The sequence below is a fragment of the Rousettus aegyptiacus genome, unplaced genomic scaffold (assembly GCF_014176215.1).
Source record: "Rousettus aegyptiacus isolate mRouAeg1 unplaced genomic scaffold, mRouAeg1.p scaffold_m13_p_4, whole genome shotgun sequence".
NCBI classification, from domain to species: domain Eukaryota; kingdom Metazoa; phylum Chordata; class Mammalia; order Chiroptera; family Pteropodidae; genus Rousettus; species Rousettus aegyptiacus.
The window spans coordinates 61,175,402-61,197,069 of record NW_023416307.1 but is presented as its reverse complement, the minus strand read 5'-3'; the positions used below and the strand labels follow the sequence as shown (position 1 = coordinate 61,197,069).

Sequence of the window (21,668 nt, the reverse complement as noted above, 5' to 3'; positions counted from 1 at the left end):
TGTTTTGAAAAAAAAGGCACATAAGCCAACACAGATAACTTTCAGAGAAAAGACTACAGACCCCGTCCATTGTAATTGGTAATTCTGGCCTCTTCAAACAAAGTTTGTCAGCTTAAAGGGCAAGTTCTGAATCTTAGAGGATTCAGAGGAGTAACAGTTAGGCAAGCACTGTTAGTTTCCTTCTCACTGTCAGCTAAAGTTTCAGGAAAGGAGAGAGGTCGTGCCTTGGTAGCTCCTTGGAATTCTTTTGAAGATGAAGGGCACATGAAGGGATTCAGGCTGATAAGGGGGCTGTCAATTCATCCTATCAAGTTTTCATGTTTTAGACAAAACCCCAGCCTAGACAAGGTATTAACTTGGAACCAATAACATGAATATTGATAGTGTTTATTGTCCATGGGAGAAAATTGAAAGCCACCGTGGGAGAGCTCTCTTAAGGAACAGCTTAAGGCAAAAATGCTATTCGGAAAAAAATTTTTTTAATTGTGCTCTTTACTCTTCTCTCAGAGAAGTGAAACATTCTGTTCTACATGTGTGGAGTCATGTTTTCAAACGGAAAGATCATGAAGTTAATTATTCCTGGAAAACATGACTTGTCCACATTTCCTGTATACTGTGAATAAAAGAGTTTGCTTACACCAATATGACTTAAGCTCTGTGTGCAGAGATTAAAAACACTACCTAATAGCTGCTGCAAAAATGTCTTTAGAAAATTAACAAGTCACAATTTATTTATATTCTTATTGTGAAGGGTCATTAGCTGCTCTAAGCAATTCCGTCTTACCTAGCACCAGTGGGGGCTATAAATAATTTAAAAGATGCTTAAGAATAGTGCCTCAGTCAAATCTTATATATGTTGATATAAAGTCTTAAATTATTAACCTTAATAATGAGTATAAATAAAAATTCATGAATTTTTAAAATTGTTCTTGCTGTTATAAGCCTGACCTTGTTTTCTGCCTCCTTTTGAGTTATTTCACATCTTAAAACTGAGATGTGTTTATAATTTATAGATATTGGTACATAGCAAGAACCCAGGCTCTGTTAACAACTCTCCCCTCCCCCCCATTATAAATCAAGCACAATTTTATAAATAACAAATAATTCTTCCTAATACAAGTATCAAAATAATGCCGATTCATCTATGTTCAATAATAAATTTTTAAATCTGTGACCCCTGCTACTGTCCCCCCCACCCACCCATGACTCTCAAAAATTCTTCCTCTGCAGAGGTATATCTTAAGTGAGACTTCAGTTGTGAATTCCAATTTTGAAATTGTCATTATTTTGGTGGTCATCATTAAACTTAGTAATAAGTTCTATGTACTATGTATTTTCCTTTCTATATATTCCTATTCAAAATAGTATTAGCTCTATCAGGCCACTAGGCTAATAATATTTAGTGAAAAAAAGCATACGTTAGTTTTCAAAACATTAGGCAATTCACTACAAAAAAATAGTAAACTGTTACTCTTTATCTGCTTGTCTTAAAAATAAGGTTCTGTTTAACAGATCTTGCTGTATTCTTGGTACCTGTTATAAATCAAAACACTTTTTAAGGGAATAGCAATATAGTATAGTGCACTTCAATTAACATTAATTTGCAAAGCCATTCCTGTTATACAAAAGACATTTAATTTGTAGAAAAGTACCCCATGTTGGTTCTTAAGAATTACCCAACTAAATCATGATATCTGAGTTTTATGATCTTGAAACAAGTATAAAAAAGAAAAAAAAAACAAGAAGACAAATAATGCAGATCACTGAAAGCAAAGCAGCAGGATTTTTTCAAACACTTCAATATAGAACCTGAGAGGAGAAAATATTGAGGGGGGAAAAAAACGCAGCTGACTAAGGCTTCATTCTGGAAGCAACTTTATGCTCAGTACAATTGAGTAAGTGTCTGGGAGTTTTGGACTGAGGAATATTCAGATGATCTAAGCTTCTGTGTTCCATTTTAGAACCGACCAGGAAGAGGGTGGTGAGGCAAAGCAGTGATGACGAGGCTTCCCACTCACCAAAATTGCATGCCTGCCCACTGAGGGCTGAGAGCTGCTGTGAATAGGCCCAATCTTCATCACTCGGAGCAGAGATCACCAGCAGCCGCCTCCTCCATCGGAACCTGGAAAAGAGAAAGGCGGCCACAATTACTGCTTTAAACAACCGAGGCTAGTGTGAAAAAGCAGGGTAACTTTGGCTGTTGTTTTTTTCTTGTGCCCGGAATAGAAAACACTGACCCTTAGAAATGTCTCATAGCTCTTCAAAGCCTTTAAACCGCAATTTCACATTTCTTGCACTTTTTCTATTGTAACTCCACAGTCAGCTTACTGTGGCATTTGCATGATGTGTCTGGCCGCTATGCCAGATGAGGTCACTTAGGAAGAGACAAAGCTCTCAGATGCAATGAAGACTAGCCAAAATTTTATGTTATATTGTAGCAATAGAAATAGGGAATCTTAAGGGAACTAAAGAAAATTCAAGTTCTAGTTGAGTTCCGTAGGATTTGGAGAGGGATTAAGAAATGAATATATGAATACGAAACAGAATAGGAAAAAGGAACAAAATTTTAAGTAGGTGATAGTAACAGGGAGATAGTAACAAGGAAAATGTGAAAATGGCTCAAAGGGTCAAGGAGTGTTCCTGGAAAAAGCTCTTATTTACCTTCCTCAGTAGCTAGTAATTCTTCCAAAAGCAAATGCAAGTTCTAAAATGTACCCTATTATCGTTAGCAAGAACCAACACTTACAGAGGACCCCTATGAAGTAGGCGAGGGCTAAGCCTAGAGCCTAGGATTTTAGACTCTATAGTAAACTTGTTTCTACTCTTATAGCTCCCACAGAGTTGGGTAGTAGAAAGAGCTTCTGTCTTGTAGCTGAGAAACCTGAGTTCATGTTTCATCACTGCTACCCTTTGGGTTCCCTGAGCATGTCCTTCAATTCATCTAAGTCTGTTTTTCCTTATCTCTAGAATCAAAAATAGCATCTACATCAAGTGGCGCTATAAATATTAAGCCAAAGGCTCATCAATTTAATCTATGTGAGGACATGGATACAGCTCGTGTTTTAATCTGCAGACTTCTAGATATAGAACCTGGTCCATCAACACACTTTGGACATTGTCTATCACGATGCCATATGACAACTGATTGAATCCTTATGTTTGTACATCATTTTATAGCTCACTTGCATCTATCTACACAGTGAGTTTCTCATTAGAACTCATTGAGCGAATGGTTTATTGTCTCCATTTTACAGATGCCAAAAATGAGGCTTAGAGGAGTGAAGTAACTTGCCTAACAAGTAAATCTAAGAGTTGGTAACAAAATATAGATTTCTCTGACTCCTGGGCTAGTGGTTTCCCTAGTCTACCGCCTCAGCGATCCTGATGCTTGGCCGGTGTTATCAAGGTTCCTAAAAGGGTCTGAGGGAGAGAGGGTATGCAAGCCAAGAGGAAACTGTATTGAGTTGTCTCATATTCCACCTTCATCGGAGAAGGGGTTTTGCTTTCGCCTTCAGTGTAGGCAACTGTGGGGTATTAGTGCACTCGGTAAGCTGGAAGCCTCATGATTTTATTCATGGCTTCTCTCCCTGTGCCCCTTCTAGCCTCAGAGTGAATATGAGAGTTTTCAACCCAAAGAAATGGCCCCTTGGGGGAACAGTGGTTTGGGTGAATGAGAGAAAATGATAGCCTGATGAAATACAACCTCTGAATGGACGCCTTAGCAAGGCTCGCCAAGAATTGCTTGCTGTGACATTACATTTGCTTCCTCTGCTTGTTTTTCTTCAAAGGGAAAGAAAAACTAAAATCTCCACTGAGGTTAGGGAGATGAATGTATTTGGCACGGAGGAGGAGACAAGAGCATCTGAGACTGTCCGAGGTTTCCTGGGAAAGGGAACAGTGATTGCTGTCGGATTGCAAACATGGTCTCCTATACTTTCCCTGCTTCCTTAGGAGACATGCCAGACCAGCACTGGCCGCCCCCAGCCAGGATCCAAACCAGGCCAGCCTTCTTGGCCTCACACAGAGTTGTAGAGTGTCCTGGAGGCAGCTATTTTGGGTGAGGTATATTTTGGCTTGTTTACCTGTGTGCACCACTGAATGCCATCCTGATTGGAGAGGGATAGGATCTGAGACTCCCAGTCACAGATACAACCAAGTGAAGGTCGTTTTCCTTAAGGAATGACTTTTTTTCTCCCACAGACCTTCACATTAAGATAAAAACCCCTAGCTCATGAAACCGAAGAAAATAACTTCCATAAGATGTAACAAGAGATGTCAATGTGACCTAGATCGTTATTTTGGACAACTTGTTTTTCTTTTGCTACTTGGTAAATGAAAATTTTATGAGCTATGCATGTGTTTGCTTCTCTTAACTGGCATTCCAAAATTAGTGTGCACTTGCCCACTCTTTGGGGCTTCTGTGTCAGAGAAAGGTAATTATAGCCTGAACCAGATGAGCGTCACTATAGATCAGACTGGCTTCAGAGTCTGGTCAGCTAAAACCACGCTGTATAGACCCACTAACAACTCAGCAAATTTGAAGGAAAATTCCTATTTGGATACTGGTTTATTTATATAACTTTTTTAAAAAAAATATTTTTTTCAATTCTCTTAGCCTGGGTTTCAATCCTACAGTGTTCACTAAATTTCTTTCTTATCTCTCCCTTGATGACAAAGTTCTCTAACTAGGAGCTAAATAACTGTCCCTAATACTACCAATAGCCAGCATTTATTGATTACTAACTTTGTGCTAGGTTCTAGGCCATCATTACCTTTAGTATTTAATCTACCTTTTACAGCAATCTATAGAATAGATACACTTATTATCTCCGTTTTGCAAATGAGAAAACTAAAGCCTAGAAAGATTAATTAACCCAAGATCACACTGCGAAGTTGGAGAAACCAGGAATTAAACTCAGGGCTATCTTACTCATGCTTTTAAGTTGTATACTACTGAACTTTAATTTTTAAGATCAATGATAATTATCAGCACAGTGATTTCATGAGTTGGGGCCACAAGTCATGTATGGGCATTGGGATCCAAATTATAATTATATACCATTCTGAATATCCATGAGATGTATGTTCCTGAAATAGCAATGAATGTAAGAGTTAATAAGGCTCTTACATTAAAAGGAAAATATAGTTACATATTCTAGGGCCTTATCCAGTTCAAAAGACTTTAGATGCAAAATGTGTGTGTACAAGTCTTAAGAATCAAAGATATGATAAATTCAAATCAGTGATCAATGTGAATAAACATGGCAAGCTTCGTGAGTAAAAAAAAAAATGAGATAATGTCAGCTTTCTCTTTCAGATTTAAAACCTGTTACAGAGTGATTATAAAAAGACATTCTTCCTGGGGATGGTAAGAAGAATCCCTCATGATGTCTGTGGCTGAGGCTGTCAAAGCTGGCCCAAATCCTTGGTTATAAATAACATCAATAAACTGGGTGGTAACTGTCTGTTTTAGGAGGATGGACAACCTGAGTTTACTGGGATAGTTTAGTAGTTATGCATCCTTTAGTCCTAGAAGATTTAGAATTAAGAAGAGAAAGTTTTCAAATAATTAAAATCATAGTAATAATACATATTTCTAAGAAAGATCCTGTCTTTCTTTTTACAGTTTACATTCTTGTTGAACTTAAGAGAATTTGGCTTAATAAATGACAATCTTGAAACCTTAAGTTAGAATGTGTAATTGAGTAAATGTATGGTTTTAGGTTGAAATCTTACTGAGTATATACAGTTTTTGGGACATATGAGAGACTTTAGATTCATTGTATTTAAAAGATTAACTTATTAAACTTATGGATCATTTAAGTACTCAAAAATTCTTTGTTTATTTCAAGCAATGGAAAGAAATATATTAAATGTAAAATATATATTTAAATGTAAGTAAAATCAAACATTATTCATAGCCCCCTAAAAATGATAGCTAAAATTTGCTAGGTTATAAATAGAATAATAATATTTAAAAGTCTAATATCAAAGTTTAAGAGAGAACTAAGATCAAAAGTAAACTTTTAAAGAATCTTTTCTTCCAGGAAAGAAAGAAAGAAGGAAGGAAGGAAATAAAAAACACCACCTCAAAGGCTAAAACAGGCTCTTATCATTAATCTTCTAAGTCATTGCCATCTAGAGGAATGACCTCTAAGAATCAGACATTGATGCTTCAGTACCCCCAGATGTACAAGAAGCCATCTGCCCAGTGGGTTTCTAAACCCCTTTCTCAGCCAAGAAAGTGGCGTGAAGACTAACTGAGCTTTGAAGTCCTTATGGAGGCATGCACCCTCTATCTCCATTCCCTGTACTTGCACTGCACTGAAAATTTAGATGAAGGAGGAACCCCAGATTTCTTTCAGCTCTGAAATCCTGTGGTTTTAGGATTGTCTTCCTTTGTTTCAAACTCTGGGCCTGTGGGTCCAAGACTAAAAATAATTCTCATTATATTTTCAAAAGGAGTATTAGATAAGAATGTAAACTTTGTGAGCCAGATTATCCTGGAGCCACTGAGTCCTAGAGCTGACACTAGCTCAGTGATGAGAAAAAGTTAATCTCCATTAGCCTCATCTGCAATACAATGGTTGCAGCATTTAGGTCATGGGATTGTTGTAAAGATTAAATCCAGGAAAGAAAATGAAAAACTCAGAACAGAGGTGAGCATACAAAAAGTGATCACAGAAACCCTGGGATGGAGGTAGGGCTACTTACTGTCTTTATTCTCATTTGTAGGGGAGAGATTTTTAAGGCACATTAATTAAGAAGTGTAGGGTCAACATAGCTAGTAAATTGCAGACCCAAAACTTGGATAAATAATAAGTCCTATGCTCTTTATACATTATGAAGTTATCTCCTAAGAGACTCAAGCCTCCTGAATCTAGATGGATTCAGGTTACCCACTTATTCATCACAAAATTATTGATTCTCTGACTTATTTTTGGAGAATGTGCTTTACAGACACAAATAAGAAAGTTTTGCCTAGAGTGGTACACAGTTAACACCAAGCCTCCAAGCAAAGGCTTGCTCCATTTCAGGAGCCCCTTGGCCACACAGTACAGTTTGGGTGGTGTTACACTGAGGTCGCTATGAGTTTATTTGTTGTAGGTGGAATTATTGCAGTTTTGAACCTCTTAGGGGCCCATGGGCCCTACAGAATTTCATCCAACATGGAGGTAGAGATGGAGAAGGGAGGAAGTGAGGAAGTGGAATGATTTTTTTTTTTTTTTTTACATTCTTTTTCCTGTGTGTGTACCAGAGTTCCTCTACAATGGTTTGCAATAAACCATACTCCCCGGGGAACCAGGAAGCTAGGTCAAAGCATTTTTCCATTTGCGGTCCTGGTGGGGCTTTTGTTGTTCTCTGTGGAGTTGGAGGAAAGCAGACAATCAAGCACAGTGTTCCAAATACTGTTCAGAACTAGAAGGGGCTTAATAAATGCTGTATACAAAGCCCTTCAAATTCAATTAAATTAACCCTCATAGGTCAGAATTCTGTATTCTGTGCCAAAAAAAAAGGGAGCAGAAAAGGGATGAAAGATTTATCCAGAGCCACCAAATCAACACTTAAGCTTGGAGTTGACCCCAGCCAGCTTGTGACAAAAGCCGCTTTCAACAGGACAAGACTAAGGCCCAGTGGCCAGAGACCTGTGAAGTAGACAGACCTTTTACTGGGGAAAGTCACTCTCTGCACACATCCACTCCATGTTTCCTCAGTGTTTTCAACAACTCACCCAGAACACATTCCCTCCTGCCTCTTCAGAGACTCCAAAGATGATGTACCTGGATAGGAAGTTCTCCAATGACTGTTTCTTGTCTTCCTTGCAAACAATGCCCTCCTTCTTTTGCTTTTCCATGTCTTTGATTCGGGACTGGAAAGTATCGATCAAATCGAACACGGACTTTATCGCTATAGGCACCTCATAGTATTGCTGTTTAAGAAAAAGTAGAAAGTATATAATGAATAAAGGTGTTTCTTTATTCTGCTCATAGGATAGCCTAGAAGAATTCAGGGAGCTCTGTAGAGCTCAGTGATTTATAATCTCTCTCCAGAAATAGTACCTCTGCTGATGTTTTGAGGTTCAGAATCCATGAAACAAATGCCCCTTACCTTTTATGAGGATTTCTTCTTAACTGCACTCCTTTATTGAAAAGGGTCCATGCCTTCCTCACCACCATATCCTAGGTTCACTCCCCTATCTCTGGGACTAAGCTGCTTTCTGTTCACTACATAACTGGAGAGAAAGTGAGAAATGCTCTATCTAATGCAGGAATAGAATAACATATCAGAGTATCCGACCTAAGGATAATTTTCCACCAAAAGGAGGCCTATGCTGTAGTCATCATGAATCTACATAAACTCTTCATGATTCCAAGAGATTATTTTATTGAGTCAGCATCACCTAAAATAAAGTCATGTCTCCTTATATATTCTTAGAAAAGAGTTGAGATCTAACCTAAGGTTAATAAAATAGGATTTCTTGGACCATACCTGTCTGGATTTAGAACAGCAGCCTGAGATGATTAGGGGGCCTGGTTGAGCATAACCAGCATAAGCTAGAGAGAAGTCTGGACATAGCTTGGAGCTATGTCCCCAGTAGGAATTTGGTAAACCGTAGGATGTAAAAGCTGACAGTAACCTTAGGGATCACCTAGTCCAAACTCTTACATTAGAAGTGGGGCAGCACACATGCAAAATGAATTACTGAAGGGACTTTTCTCCGGGTTCAAAAAAATACCGTAAGTTGGATCAGCTATTCTGATAGCCCAGGAAGCCTTTTACCTAAAGATTTTCACGCAAGCGTGGCATACTCTCAGTATACTGTAATGGTTAAGACAATGGCCTCTGGGGCCAGCCTGTTTGACATGAAGTCCAATGCTAACTAGGTAAACTTAGGCAAGTGACTTAGCCATTCTGGGCCTCTATTTGTTTCTCTGTGAAATGAAGATAATACTTGTTATTTATCTTAGAGGTTTGAGATAGAGATTATATAGTTGAGATGAGTGCCTGGCATAAGGAAAGTACTCAGTTGAGTTAGCTATTTTTGTTATTATTATTTATTTTTCATAGTTTAGAACCTTTGACCCTAAGCATATGAAGAAAGTAGGGATAAAACCCTACTGTCTTGTCCATGTTGGATCAAGAAGTAAACTTCTAGGCCCTTCCAAAGTGGGCATATGTTAAATCTGGTTTTCCTGAAGGCAGAGAGGCCCCAATAATCCCCAGGGCCCAATAATAAATTTTGAAAAAATAAAATGCAGATTCTTGGATCTTACCACTAGTGACTCTGATCCAATTGGTCTGGCATGAGCTCTAGGTGATTCAACAAATGTCTGATGAATGTAAGCCATTGATATTGCAGAAAAATTTAGTATGAGTCAAGAAGCTGGGCCATAGAAGGTCATCCAATCCAATCTTTTCTAGAGACCACATTTCTGGATATGAATTCCATAAGCCAACGTGGAATATTCGAACCATTTCAGAACCTTCCCATTTATGAAATAATGTGTGCTTATTTGTATGTCTAATAGACTCATTGACAAAAATTCCAGAGTTGCTATTCTAAGGAATGGCACCAAATCATCCAAAATAGGAACTGTACCTTGACTCTCAGGTCCACGTCTGTGAGCACCATGAAGAAGTCATCATAGGTCATTCCATACTCTTTCCTTAGCTCACTGATGAGCTGCTGGTTTACCAGGTCCTCATCATCCACCACTCGCATGGGTTTCTCATTATCTTAAGGCAAATGAAATGTGAATAAATATGGCTGTGACAAGACAGAAACCAGTGGGAAGCAAAGGGGCGGAGGCTCTGGGCCTCCATCCTCAACTAATTAGAACAGCTTTCATTAGTTGCACATATTTGACTAACATTTTTGTTTGTTTGTTTGAACAAAAACTTACAAAGTGGACAGACACAAATAGAAACAAACAAATAAATTCATTTTGAAAGTCACTCTTCTAAAGATGACCACCTCTGCCCACCAAAGTTGTGATGAATCAGAGGCAACAAAGTGAGAGTGAGGACTGCTGAGTCATCCCTGCAAGAAGACTGCCCCCTCACCCAGGAATGAGTCATAACCTTAGCTCTCATCAGGGAACGAGACAAGATACTTTTAAGTTTTATTTCATTTTAAAATTAATTTTAGTTTTAGTTATTCATTTGGTTAAGTCTAAAATTTATGTCTGTTCCTCCCTTTTGTTCTAGAATTGCTTTGGGACTCAGGAAACCATATCATTGCCATAGAGAAAAATAACAAGTCTATCCTCAAACTTTGTCACAGATTCCTTTTGGCTTCAAAGAAAGTCAAGCTATTTATAATCCAAATTTTGTAAGTGAATTCAGTTACAAGTAAAATGTTACTGAATTTAAGGAAATTTTAACTATTATATATTTTTCCAAACATCAAGCCCTAAAAATAAATTATTATAATTCAGAATGGTTTCTGAAGGTACCACTGCATTCATGGGACGTATGAACATGGCAACTCCTATGTCTGGGAAGCATTTTAGAAATAATAGGACAGATTTATTTACTTCCTCTCTCTCGCATGGGTCACAGTGTTTCCGTCAAATCTACTAAAATTTTTATCTATAAAGTAATCTCCTATATTCTCTTAAATGTAAAAAAATTAAAGTTAGTAAACAGGTGCTTAACAGATATATATGAGTGAAGAGAAACTATCAGTTATTATCAACACTGCTACCCAACAAATAGCACTGCAGTAGAAATGACAATTTTACAGACACAGAGGTTATTTATTTGAGTATTATTACTCTTGTATTGATTTTAAAAATAGGGACAATTGCAATTCAACTTCTCACTTTGGTTTATTTGGTTAGGTTCATTGAAAATATATAAACAAGGAACTCAACTTCCCTTGAGCAGATCTAAAAGAGAGGGAAAGAATCTGTTTTCCTTCCTCAAGTTGTAACAGTTCCTCACATGGTCATCTGAAGGCATGGGAACTAAAAGCCTACATAGGCACCAAGCACTGTCTACAAAGTGAAAAATTATATGCCTTATACATGTAAACTAGTTTTTAAATGCACATTTGTGCTGTCATTAATAAAATATAAATTATTTAAAAGAATTACTAGATTCATGTTGCTGGTTTTTGTCTCGTATATATCATAGAGTAAAAAAAAAAATCTTAGTTGTAGAATAAAATGCATAGTATGGCTTTATTCTTTGTTAAAAGGAAACAAAGCAAAAATAAAAAATATATCCACATGTAAATATGCATAGGAAAAGGTCCAGAGGACATATGGCTATTAATGACAGTTGTAAGAGAAAACAGAATTTGCCACCCTAAAACATGCCTTTTGGGGGATATTATTTTAAACGAGTTATTTTTAAGAAATTAAGTTCATGAAGGACCTTGGCCTTCTCCCTTACTGCCTAAAAGAATTTAGATAAAGGACCTGCTCCAGGAAGAGAGCTATCATCATAGATAACTAGTTTAATATGAACTAGGTAATAGATAAGGAAGAACCTAGCAAGACCTGTTTGATCAAAGTCCTCTCTCTGAGCCATTGATAAAGATGGCCCAACAAATATTCATTTACCAAACATTTGACATCTCCATGTGAGTTGCCTTCCTGTACTTCGAAACCTCAAACCACACTCCCCTGCCCCCCCCCCCACCTTTTTCTTTAGCTCAAGATGGCATATAAACCTTAACTACTCGATTTGTCCCTGGTTTCAGATTCTAATAGAACCCTGTATATAACAAATTCAGTAATAAATTTGGTCATTTTCTCTTGTTAATAAGTCTCTTGTTAATTTGATTATCAGGCTAGCCAGAAGAACTTAGAAGGGTAGAAGGAAAATTATTTTTCTGCTCCTACAGTTGCCTCTGTAGAGTGGGCAGAGGTGAGGGGGAAAATTTCACTGTTTACCCTATGCATGCCTATATTATTTAAGTTTTAACAGTATATTTTATTTTAGTTAGTAATAATTAATAATGAGAATATGGAGAAGGTGGACGAGGAGGAGGAGAACATTGAAAACTTGATTTTTAAAGTGCCCTTGATAATTAATGTTCTGATTCTAAGACTTTGCAAATCACATTTTATCTTGAACCTAGAATTTACCACTTTTAATTCCCAAGATATATTAATTTTTCTTTTATTTATTCAACAAAATCTTTGTCTCCAGTGTCCTGAACTGATTCTGTGCTGGGTGTTGAATTCAGAGATAAGTATGCTTGGACAGAGTTTAAGTTCCTGATTAGAAACAAAATTATTAGCGCTTACCAAAGAAATAGAATCACAAACACTATTGAATGGCTGAAATAGAAGGAAGTTGGAGATTATAGCAGATTTGAAGACTTATTTCAATTCTCCATCCCTCCCTGTACCATCTACACTGTGTCCAGTAACTGCAGCTCCCTGTCACGGTGAATGGGTTGAGCTGATCGGCCTTTTGATTCTGAGCTCATCTACATGACTTGCTTGGGCCAATGTTAGCTGATGTTCGTACAGAGGCTAGAAATGGGACCTCACAGTTGGGATTGCTCTTGCCTCTGCCATTGCCATGACTACATGTCCATACTAGACTTCTGAAAGATAAGTCTAGTCAAGTTACCCAGATCAGCCAACATCCAGTTGACATCTGTGTGCAAACCCAGCCAAGATCAGCAGAACTACCATGCCAAACTGACTGCAAATGTATGAGCAAGCCTAACCAAGCCCAACCCAGCCCAGAGCAGCTGAGCCCTACAGACTTGTGGCTAAATGAATAGGTAACGTTATATGCCACTGAGATATGTGGGTCTTTATTACACAGCCTTACTGTGGCAATAGACAACTGATATGGATATTATCTGGCTCAACTCAGTTGTATTATTGAGTTTGAAGCTAAGAAACTGTATGTAGTGCATGCTGTGGTGTGCAGTCCAGACCCTACCTTTATTCTAAGGCTGTGATGAATGTTAACAACTGAATCCCTCCAAAAATTGTTGTCCTTAAAAAAGAGCTGCCTTTCCGCTAGTCACAGCCTTACTAAGGAACAACCCATATTCAGTGGTTAATGAAGTGTGGCGGGGGCGGGGGGGGGGTAGATATAAAAGCTGTACTCCTTGCCTCAAAGTGCACAACTCTGAGGGGTCAGCTGTGCTGCAATTCAAATTCTCCCTCTGTCATCTTGTATTCCTTATAGGAATTGTTCCTAAGAACATTTGCCATTAATCTCCTGCAAATAAATCTCAAGAGTCTGAGTCTGTTTCTCAGGGAATCAATCTGTCACAAACCCCAGGAAGGGAGCAACTTGTTCAAGTTCACATTGCTAGTTTATAACAGAGTGAAGGTTAGGATCTACATAATACGACCTCACTCCGTTTCAGTGCTCTCTCTACTTTACTAAAATATGACATACTCAAGGATAGAGAGGACCCAGTGTCAAAATTTAAGCCAAACTTTGTCCTACTAGGATATAGTAAGAAACCAAATTCATGGTCTGCTTTCTACTCTCAACTAAAATATTTTCTGAAATGTTTTGACCGAACATTAGAAATAAAATGGTTTGGACTCCTAGACTACAGAAATATGCACATCTCTAATATCAGTGCTCAGTAGGAGAATCTTCCAAAGAAAAACAATGAAAGCACTGATTGACACTGGGTCCAACTAGAATGGTGGCGACTTTATGGCATGACACAGTCTACTTCTGGCCAAATTCAGAGGAGGGCACATGTGAGGCAAGCTCCTCTCCCCAGCTGCCTACTCCTGCCACATGTCTCTGTTATGCTCTATATTCTGTCTAAATCAGGGCTGAGTGAGCAAGAGGTTCCCTGGAAAAACATCATAAATTTAGCAGCTTCTTGTTTTGCCAAAGCTCTATAGTTCTTGTTATGGGTCTCAGGGCTTAGAAGCAAACACTTCAGGAAGTATCATATAAACTGTCTACCTGGTCCTGAACCAGCTAAAATGACTCACAGATTCAAGCCCACGTGGTGAGATTTGGTCATTTCACACAGCCTGTCCCAGACTTAAGATTATTGAGGAAGGACAGGAGGGAGGGTTACTGCTGTGTGCTGGTAAGGACTGACCCCACAGATGAGACATTTGCCTAGTTTCCCATCCTATAAGAACTCCAACTCCAAAAATCAGGGGCAAAAGTAGGAGTAAATTTCTTCATGTCTTTGCTCTTCCATACCTGACTATTAATGACAATGACCCTGCAAAAAAAATTCAGTTTCAATTACAACTTGTTAAATACCAGCTGTGTGTCAGACATTATATTTGAAGTTTCCATCTGTGACTGCTTCCTCTTTGTGATATCCATGATTTCTCCTCTTCCTACCCCTATAGGCCATATCACCATTGTCCCTGGACCACTTTAGTTTCTCCCATTGCTTCAGAAGTTTCCAATCCTCTAACACTTTTTTGAAGTATAATCCACCATCTACCTTCATCACAATCACCTGGAGCTCATGATAAAATTATAATCCTTGGATCCAGACCCGTTGGGCCAGAATCACTAGTGGTAAAATCCAGGAATCTGCATTCATTCATTCATTCATTCATTTATGACTATGGTAAATTTATTCAACTTTCCTAAACTATAGTTTACTCACACAAAATTCTACCTAATCTAATTGGCTTTATTAAGTGATTCATGAATTGGGCAGTATTCCATCTAGCAACTAGCAGGGTGCTTCCCAGGAACCTGTGTTTTAACAAGTTTCCTGGATGATTGATATACATGCTAAAGACAGAGATAAAACTCATATCATTGACATTTTATCTACATCCTGGACTCAGCCTTTCTTAACTAGCTTATCTTTTAACTCTTCTTCCATATATTATATTCCAATCTTCTATTTCCAGTTTCTAGAAACATGTCTTCTTTTTCTGGCATACTATCCCTGCCCTTGTTCACATGGCAATTCCTACTTACCTGGGAAATATGTCTTTACCTCACCTGAGCACTCATAACATTTTTATATTCTTCTGTAATAATGATCATCACCTTGCATTGCAACCAATTGTTTACATCTCTATCATCCCACCAGATAGGAACAACTCAACCATAGGGACTGAGTCTTGGTCATCTTCTAAATCTTTATAGCCCAGCACACATAGGTACTTGGTATAGATTTGGTAATCATGAAAAATCTCCCAAGAAAGATATCAAATGATAAAGAGGGTAGTGAGGGATAAAGTAAAAAAGGTGAGCAATTCTGAGCTGCATAGAAAACTCACCATCAAACCTTTACCCTTTCCTCTATCTTGTGAGACCCAAACAGTGAATTTAAGTGTAATTTGAGAAAACACATTATATAAATTTATTTTCTAAATTTGGGTTTTCATATATGAGGTCCAAATTATAAGAATAATTGTATTAATCATATTTTTTACTTTCTGTATATTATGATGTTTTGACATCTTAAAAGACCTTTCTGGATGGGGAGAGACTGTTTCTCTCCAGGCTAGCCAGTTCTTAGAGATAGCAAAGGGGCCAGCCAGGAGCAGATCTTTGAAATGCAAACTAACCGATTTAGAGCCCTAACGCCTCTCCCTGGCCCGTGGACCCCAGGAGACAATATTCCTCTGCCTTAATCATCCCAGGGTCAGGTACTAGGCAACTAGGGGCCATCCTTATAGCCCACAGCCAGCCGGATTATTCAACTAGCCAACCTGAAGCTGTTCACCCTGCCCTGCCTTGCCTCTCTCACGGAAACCCCAGTAAAGGCAGTGGTCTGGGCTCTCTCATCATTCTTGCTTCTGCTTCCTGACCAAAACCCGATGTTCTTTCTGTGACCCTGTAAAGCGTGCTGCAGTTTCCTCTCTGAGACCTGTGAGTAATAAACTCTATTTTTCTTTGACATCCTGGTCTCCTGAGTGTCATTCACTATGCCACACCATTCACCACCGTACCTTAACGAACTCTGCTCTTGGGTAACAGACAACATAAATAAAACTTATTTATAAGGCATTTAAAATATATACCTATCCTGTTCAAGAAGTCAGTAAGAATCAAAATTTATCTGTTGCACTTTGGATAAATATGGAACCAAAGACTCCAGCCGAGGCTGAATTGCTTTTATCTCAAGTATATTTCCTGGATTCCTGAGCAGTCTGTAGTAGGTTATTTCAGTTAGGATAACTGGCCTCTGGCTATGGCATTTACTTCCTTTTAATTGGAAACAGATCAATTTAAATGACTTTGTACTTGATTTGCTTGCTCCTATTTTACTTTATGAGAGGTTGTTTGCCTACTTACCACAACATTGTAGGACCAGTGACCCGATTGCATCTATACAGAGGGACTACCCTGGCCACTCCTGATTACAAAACTGCTGCTCTCACTTGGTGCCTAGAAAGAACAACTTGTCCTATCTATGAAGACTGTATCCTACCAGGTACTTTTCTATCCTGCACACTGACTCTACTAAATCTTAAAAGTTATTTAAAATTTATTTGAAAAATACATTCCTATCTCTAGTGACTTCATGTGGCTTACCAATACAGTTTGAATTTTTTGCCTTGGTATTTGAAATTCTCTAAAATGTGATGCCAACCTACATTTCTAGCCCTCTCTTCTCTTCTATCCTATATGCAGCCTTCTGTTCTAGACCAAACCTAGCTGTAAATCAGAATTACTTGAGCAACATTTTTGAAAAAAGATTCCTGAACCCCATCCCCAGACTGAGTCAGTATCTTGGCCTGGGGAGGGGACCTAGGAATCTGAATTTTATCCCAATGTATAAAGAGTACCTATAAATTGAGATTAAAAAGGCCAACAACCCAAGAGAAAAATGAGCAAAGGACATTAAAAACAAAATATAAACATTACTTAATCATATGAAAAGATGTTCCATCATACTCATAAAAAAAAAAAAAGCAACCAAACACTACACTACCCTAGGATACCATTTTTCTCATATCTCATTGGTTAAAAACATTCAGAAGTTTGATATGTACTCTGTTGGAGAGTTTGGGGAAAATAGACACTTATACATTGCTGGTGACTCTGCAAAATAACACAGCTTGTATGAAGAGAAATCTATTGATATCTACCAAGACTAGATACATTTTCCATTGGGCCCAACAATCCTACTTCTAAGAATCTACTGCAAAGATGTGCCCATATACACAGAATGATAAATGTACAAGGTTATGAACTGTAAAACTCTTTATAACAAAGTACTGAAAACAGTCTAAGTGTTTATCAACAAGGGGACTGGTTAAATGAACTATGGTAGTTTATTAAAGCAATGGCTTAATAAGGGATGTGAAAGACCTTTACATAGTCATAAGGAAAGATCTTCAGGAAATATATTTAAGTGAAAAAAGAAAAATGTACAACAGTATATAAAATATACTATATTTTGTATAAAAAGAAGCGGAATGTAGGTATTTACACTTATTTGCATTTGCATAAAGAAGCACTAAATGAACAAATAAGAAATCATAAAAATACCTATGAGGGCAGAGAGTAATGGAGAAAAGCGGCCAGAAATGAGTGTAATACTTGTCTGCATGTACCTTTTCATGTAACACTGACTTGGGAATACAAAAAAAATGTACTATTTCTTTTTAAAAAAATAAATAAAAACCAAAAGTATCTTAGTAGAGTAATCATCTATCAAAAAATCTACTCAGTTTCAATGCTCTTCCATTGAATCCATCCACTTTTCAAAATTCTCCGATATTTACAATACCTTCTCTGATGATGGCAACTGGAAGAGCTTATCCCCCCACCACATTCTTTAAACACTCGTTTTGCTCAGTTGACTCATCAGAGGCTTTATGCTTCTCTACTGTTAGGGACTGATCCTGACACTGATATACTGACTGATACTAGAGGCAGTGAGGGCAATGGAACGGGATGACTGAACAAGTTAGGTTACAACCTCTTTAGCCTCTATCATGTAGAGTGATTGATAATCAGAGACTGAATAAACAACTAGCGACACTGCAGTCAGTGTCTGGAAATCTGATCTCGCATTCAACCTTCCTCTCAGTACAGAGTGGCAGAATCTAGAGAAAGCAACTGCCAGGCATTGTCACCACTGATGAAGGAGGAGTTGGGGCAAAGGGTCGATTTTTCAGGTGCTCCTGAGGAAAAGCAGCATCTTTGCTTTGTTATGGGTCCTGATGTTTGTGAGGCTTGTGTCCATAAAGAACAATTCTCTTCAACAGAATCAAAGACAGAGTCTTTTAGGCCGAAATGCCTTCTATCATACTCACTTATAATTTTTTTTTTTTAGAAATTTATCCATGAATTACTCATATGATTAAGGAATTAACACTTTCTCTCCTCGTTGCCACATTTCAACACCATCAACTTTTCCAACTCCCTTTTTATAGATTATGTTCGAACTCTTCTATTTTGCTAAGAAAAAAAAAATGCGTGCTGTTTCCCCCTCGTTTTTATTTTCATTCTGCAATAAAGTGTCTTTAGCAGCAACTTCTTCCTATCTGACAAACTTTGTCTTCAATGCATCCTTTTGAATTTATACCAATATTCCTATCCTAGATTGACATTTTAAATACCACTGACAATTAAGAATGTTTTTCACTATTAGATCATTCTAAACTTTCCCGTTATAATATACTCTGGGTTGGCAAAACCAGATGGGTTTATTTTGCATTAATGTTTGCTCAAGACTGAATAACTTTTGTTAGTTAATGTCCAAAATCTTTGGATAAGTTTGCTAGTATTTGTAGGTCCACCTTCCATAGTTTAAATACGTTTAACAAAATGGACCAGCTGGGAGAACTGCCCATACCATAGTTGAACGTGAGACTCTGTTTTTAAGGCCCAATAAAATCTGGAACAGTAGAGAGTCTTGATTTATTTTTAAGGAAAGTAAAACCATCTGATAGATTTCCAGCTGAAAATCGGACAAGGCTGAGTTTGGTTCACTGAAACCATGGAGCATGCCAATTCCTACTTTCCCATGGCTAATCCCCAGTCTTGGCCAAAGGCCTTTCCCATAAGGGTAACCTGGGACATGACACAAGGACAAAAAGGCCTTCCAGGAATTAGAGGAGGAACAAGATGAAAGGCCCCCCAAACCATGTCCAAGCTGCCATTCTGTGAGAGGCAAACACCCAAATCACAATATTTGATTTCTAATAGGGCAAAAAAGGAAACCTCAGTCCTGCTACAGTTCATATTCAATCCAGATGTCTAGAAATCAGCAAGATTCATGCTAAAATGTTGCCTAGGCAGCACCAGATGCTTATAACAGTTGGAACCATATAGAATTTGAGGTGAGAAATATAATGATTTTTCCAAACTTCCCTGAAATAAGAAATGAGAATTCTTGGTGTAAGAGTTGGTGGGTAACACATTTGACACCGGGAACACCTGGTGAAGGAGGGCTTTCATCACCAGCCAGAACCCATTTCTGCACTGGACTGAATACCTACTTCCTCTCTAGACATCTGGATTATAATTGAGCTCACTGGCTCATGCTACTATTTGAAAATCCAGGAAGCAAATGGCTGAATCCCAGTTAACCACTGAACATGTGGCTTTGTAGTATTACCACCAGGAGTAGTAATGCAGCCTGACCTTGAAGAGCACTTGTGAGGGTTCACTGTCAACATTCTGTAATTAACAGAAAGCAATCAAGAATTTTTCAGTTATAGGTGCTGTAGTCCCTGTGACAGCTCACTGATCTCCAGATGCCTGCCAGAACAAATGGTGACCACAGTAACAGTGCTTATATGTGACAAGTATTAACATACATTATCTCACTAAATCCTCACCATAGCCTATAAAATACATAGAACTACATTCTAAGCTGAGACTTGGGAAGTAACTTGCCCAAGGTCACACAACAAAGAGTTGTGACTGTGGATTTAAAGCCCTTCGTTGGACTCCAGAACTTCTTTTGTGTCCGCTGTTTGTATGATTGTTATCTTGGTTAAAGTAAAGACACTCTTTTGTTGTTGTTTTTCCCTTCCCAAACATACACATAGCACATCCACAAGCCAATCACTGATCCACAATGATGCATGCTGTGACATTGGAAAGGATGCTATTTATTTTCCTTTGGAGCTATGTCAGTGGAAGATGAGCTAATACGAGAATAAATAACTGAAACTTCATACCTGAATAAATTCTAGAGACCTACTGTACAACAGGTAGCTATAGTTAACAATATTGTATTGTGTTAAATTAATTAAGAGGGTAGATCTCATTAAGTGTTTTTACCACAATAAGAAATATTATTTAGAAAGCTAGGCCATATTAAAAATCAAATGGACATTATTAGGGCATAATTACAACTGATATGTAGTCAATTACACCAAGACCACATGACAGAAAAATCTGTGAGATGATACGTTATATATTTTGAAGTTACATGTTAACTAATGGGGAAAATATGTTTTATACTTTTCAGATGTTTTCGGATGAGATATATTTTATGAAAAATATGCAGAATATAAAAATGGTGGATATGAAGGATTTTCATTATAGTTAAAATGAAAATTTAATAGGTAGAGAAATTTTGTAAGAAAAAGTTGTTTTTTTGGTGTGTGTGTGTGTGTGTGTGTGTGTGTTTTTTTTAAATAAAGCCCTAGAGATGTAATAATTATAAAAGAAATGGGTGGGTCAGATTTGGGGCTTCTGACTATGAGACTTAACTACTCACAGAAAGTCTTGCAACATTCCTAGGAGAATTGCAATGAGTTAGATCTCAGCTGCCCAATGCTGAGTTGTACGCCTCAGGAGTCTCACACGCATCATTAATATGAAAAATTGTGAAAACTCTAAATTCAGCCAAATTCTTTTGCTCTCCAAAAGGACTTGGGCACAGTTCAGTCCATATTTTCAGTGACTTTTCATTTATCTTAACAATTTCTTTCGGCCCTGGTTAATTCCCTCCCCATTCTTGCCAGAGTCAAGTTTTTTCAAGGGTCTGGCAGGTCCCCATCTGTCAGTGAGTTGCCTGTAACTGAAAGGCTGTTGGAAGATCAGATAGCACTGCTCACAGGCAAGAAGATTCAGAACCCAGAAGAAAGCATCTGAAACATATTTCTCTGGTTCTCCCCCTATATTACTTCTGTATTACTTCTCTTCTTTTTCTACACCTTACTGACTTTCAAGCCATAGAGTGTTTGCATATTTTTCATATTAAAGTGCCAAAAACTTAAACCAGAAGCATCTGAAATGATTATGTAAATAGTTAGGCGAACTGACCTTTTTTACCACAAGGAAAGAATCCTCTGGATATTTAAATTTCTCTTTTGATTTCCCACTGACCTCTCCCATAAAGTTTGTCCCACCTTAGCTACGAGAAAAACAATAATATCATTAAAACGTTTAAGAGAACCTAGCTGGAAGTGGTCGATTTTCATGGTGCTGTTGTTGACAGGGCCAAAGATGGTGATCACGGAGATTTTCCTGGTGGCCATTTTGCAGAAGCTTTCCAAATATTCATCTCGCTGTTGCACATACATGTTGTTCTCAACCTTAGGAGTGGTGATCAGCTGGAGGTAAGCGAAGGCAAGCAAATATTACTTAATGATGATGGTTTCACAATAAGACAAAACCCAAAGTGATAATTTAGAATAGAGGGCTGGCAGTGACTGACACATAAACTAAATTAAAGTAAACTAAGTTAAGTTACACTTAACTAAACTAGATGGTTTTGTTGGACATTTAGCAGAATTACAGCCATAAGGGGACTATTCAGATAG

At 37.8% G+C, this 21,668-nt stretch overlaps 1 protein-coding gene across 1 annotated transcript in view; it reads right to left on the bottom strand.

Moving 5' to 3' along the window:
* Positions 1-21,668, bottom strand: part of CCDC80 (coiled-coil domain containing 80) — a 33,598-nt gene that overhangs the window by 1,991 nt on the left and 9,939 nt on the right. The window contains exons 4-7 of the mRNA XM_016150701.2: positions 21,302-21,458; positions 9,602-9,738; positions 7,782-7,930; positions 2,019-2,122 (exon numbers count right to left, since the gene is read on the bottom strand). Of these exons, the coding sequence (XP_016006187.2) occupies positions 2,019-2,122; positions 7,782-7,930; positions 9,602-9,738; positions 21,302-21,458 (547 nt within the window). The remainder of the gene's footprint in view (positions 1-2,018; positions 2,123-7,781; positions 7,931-9,601; positions 9,739-21,301; positions 21,459-21,668) is intronic.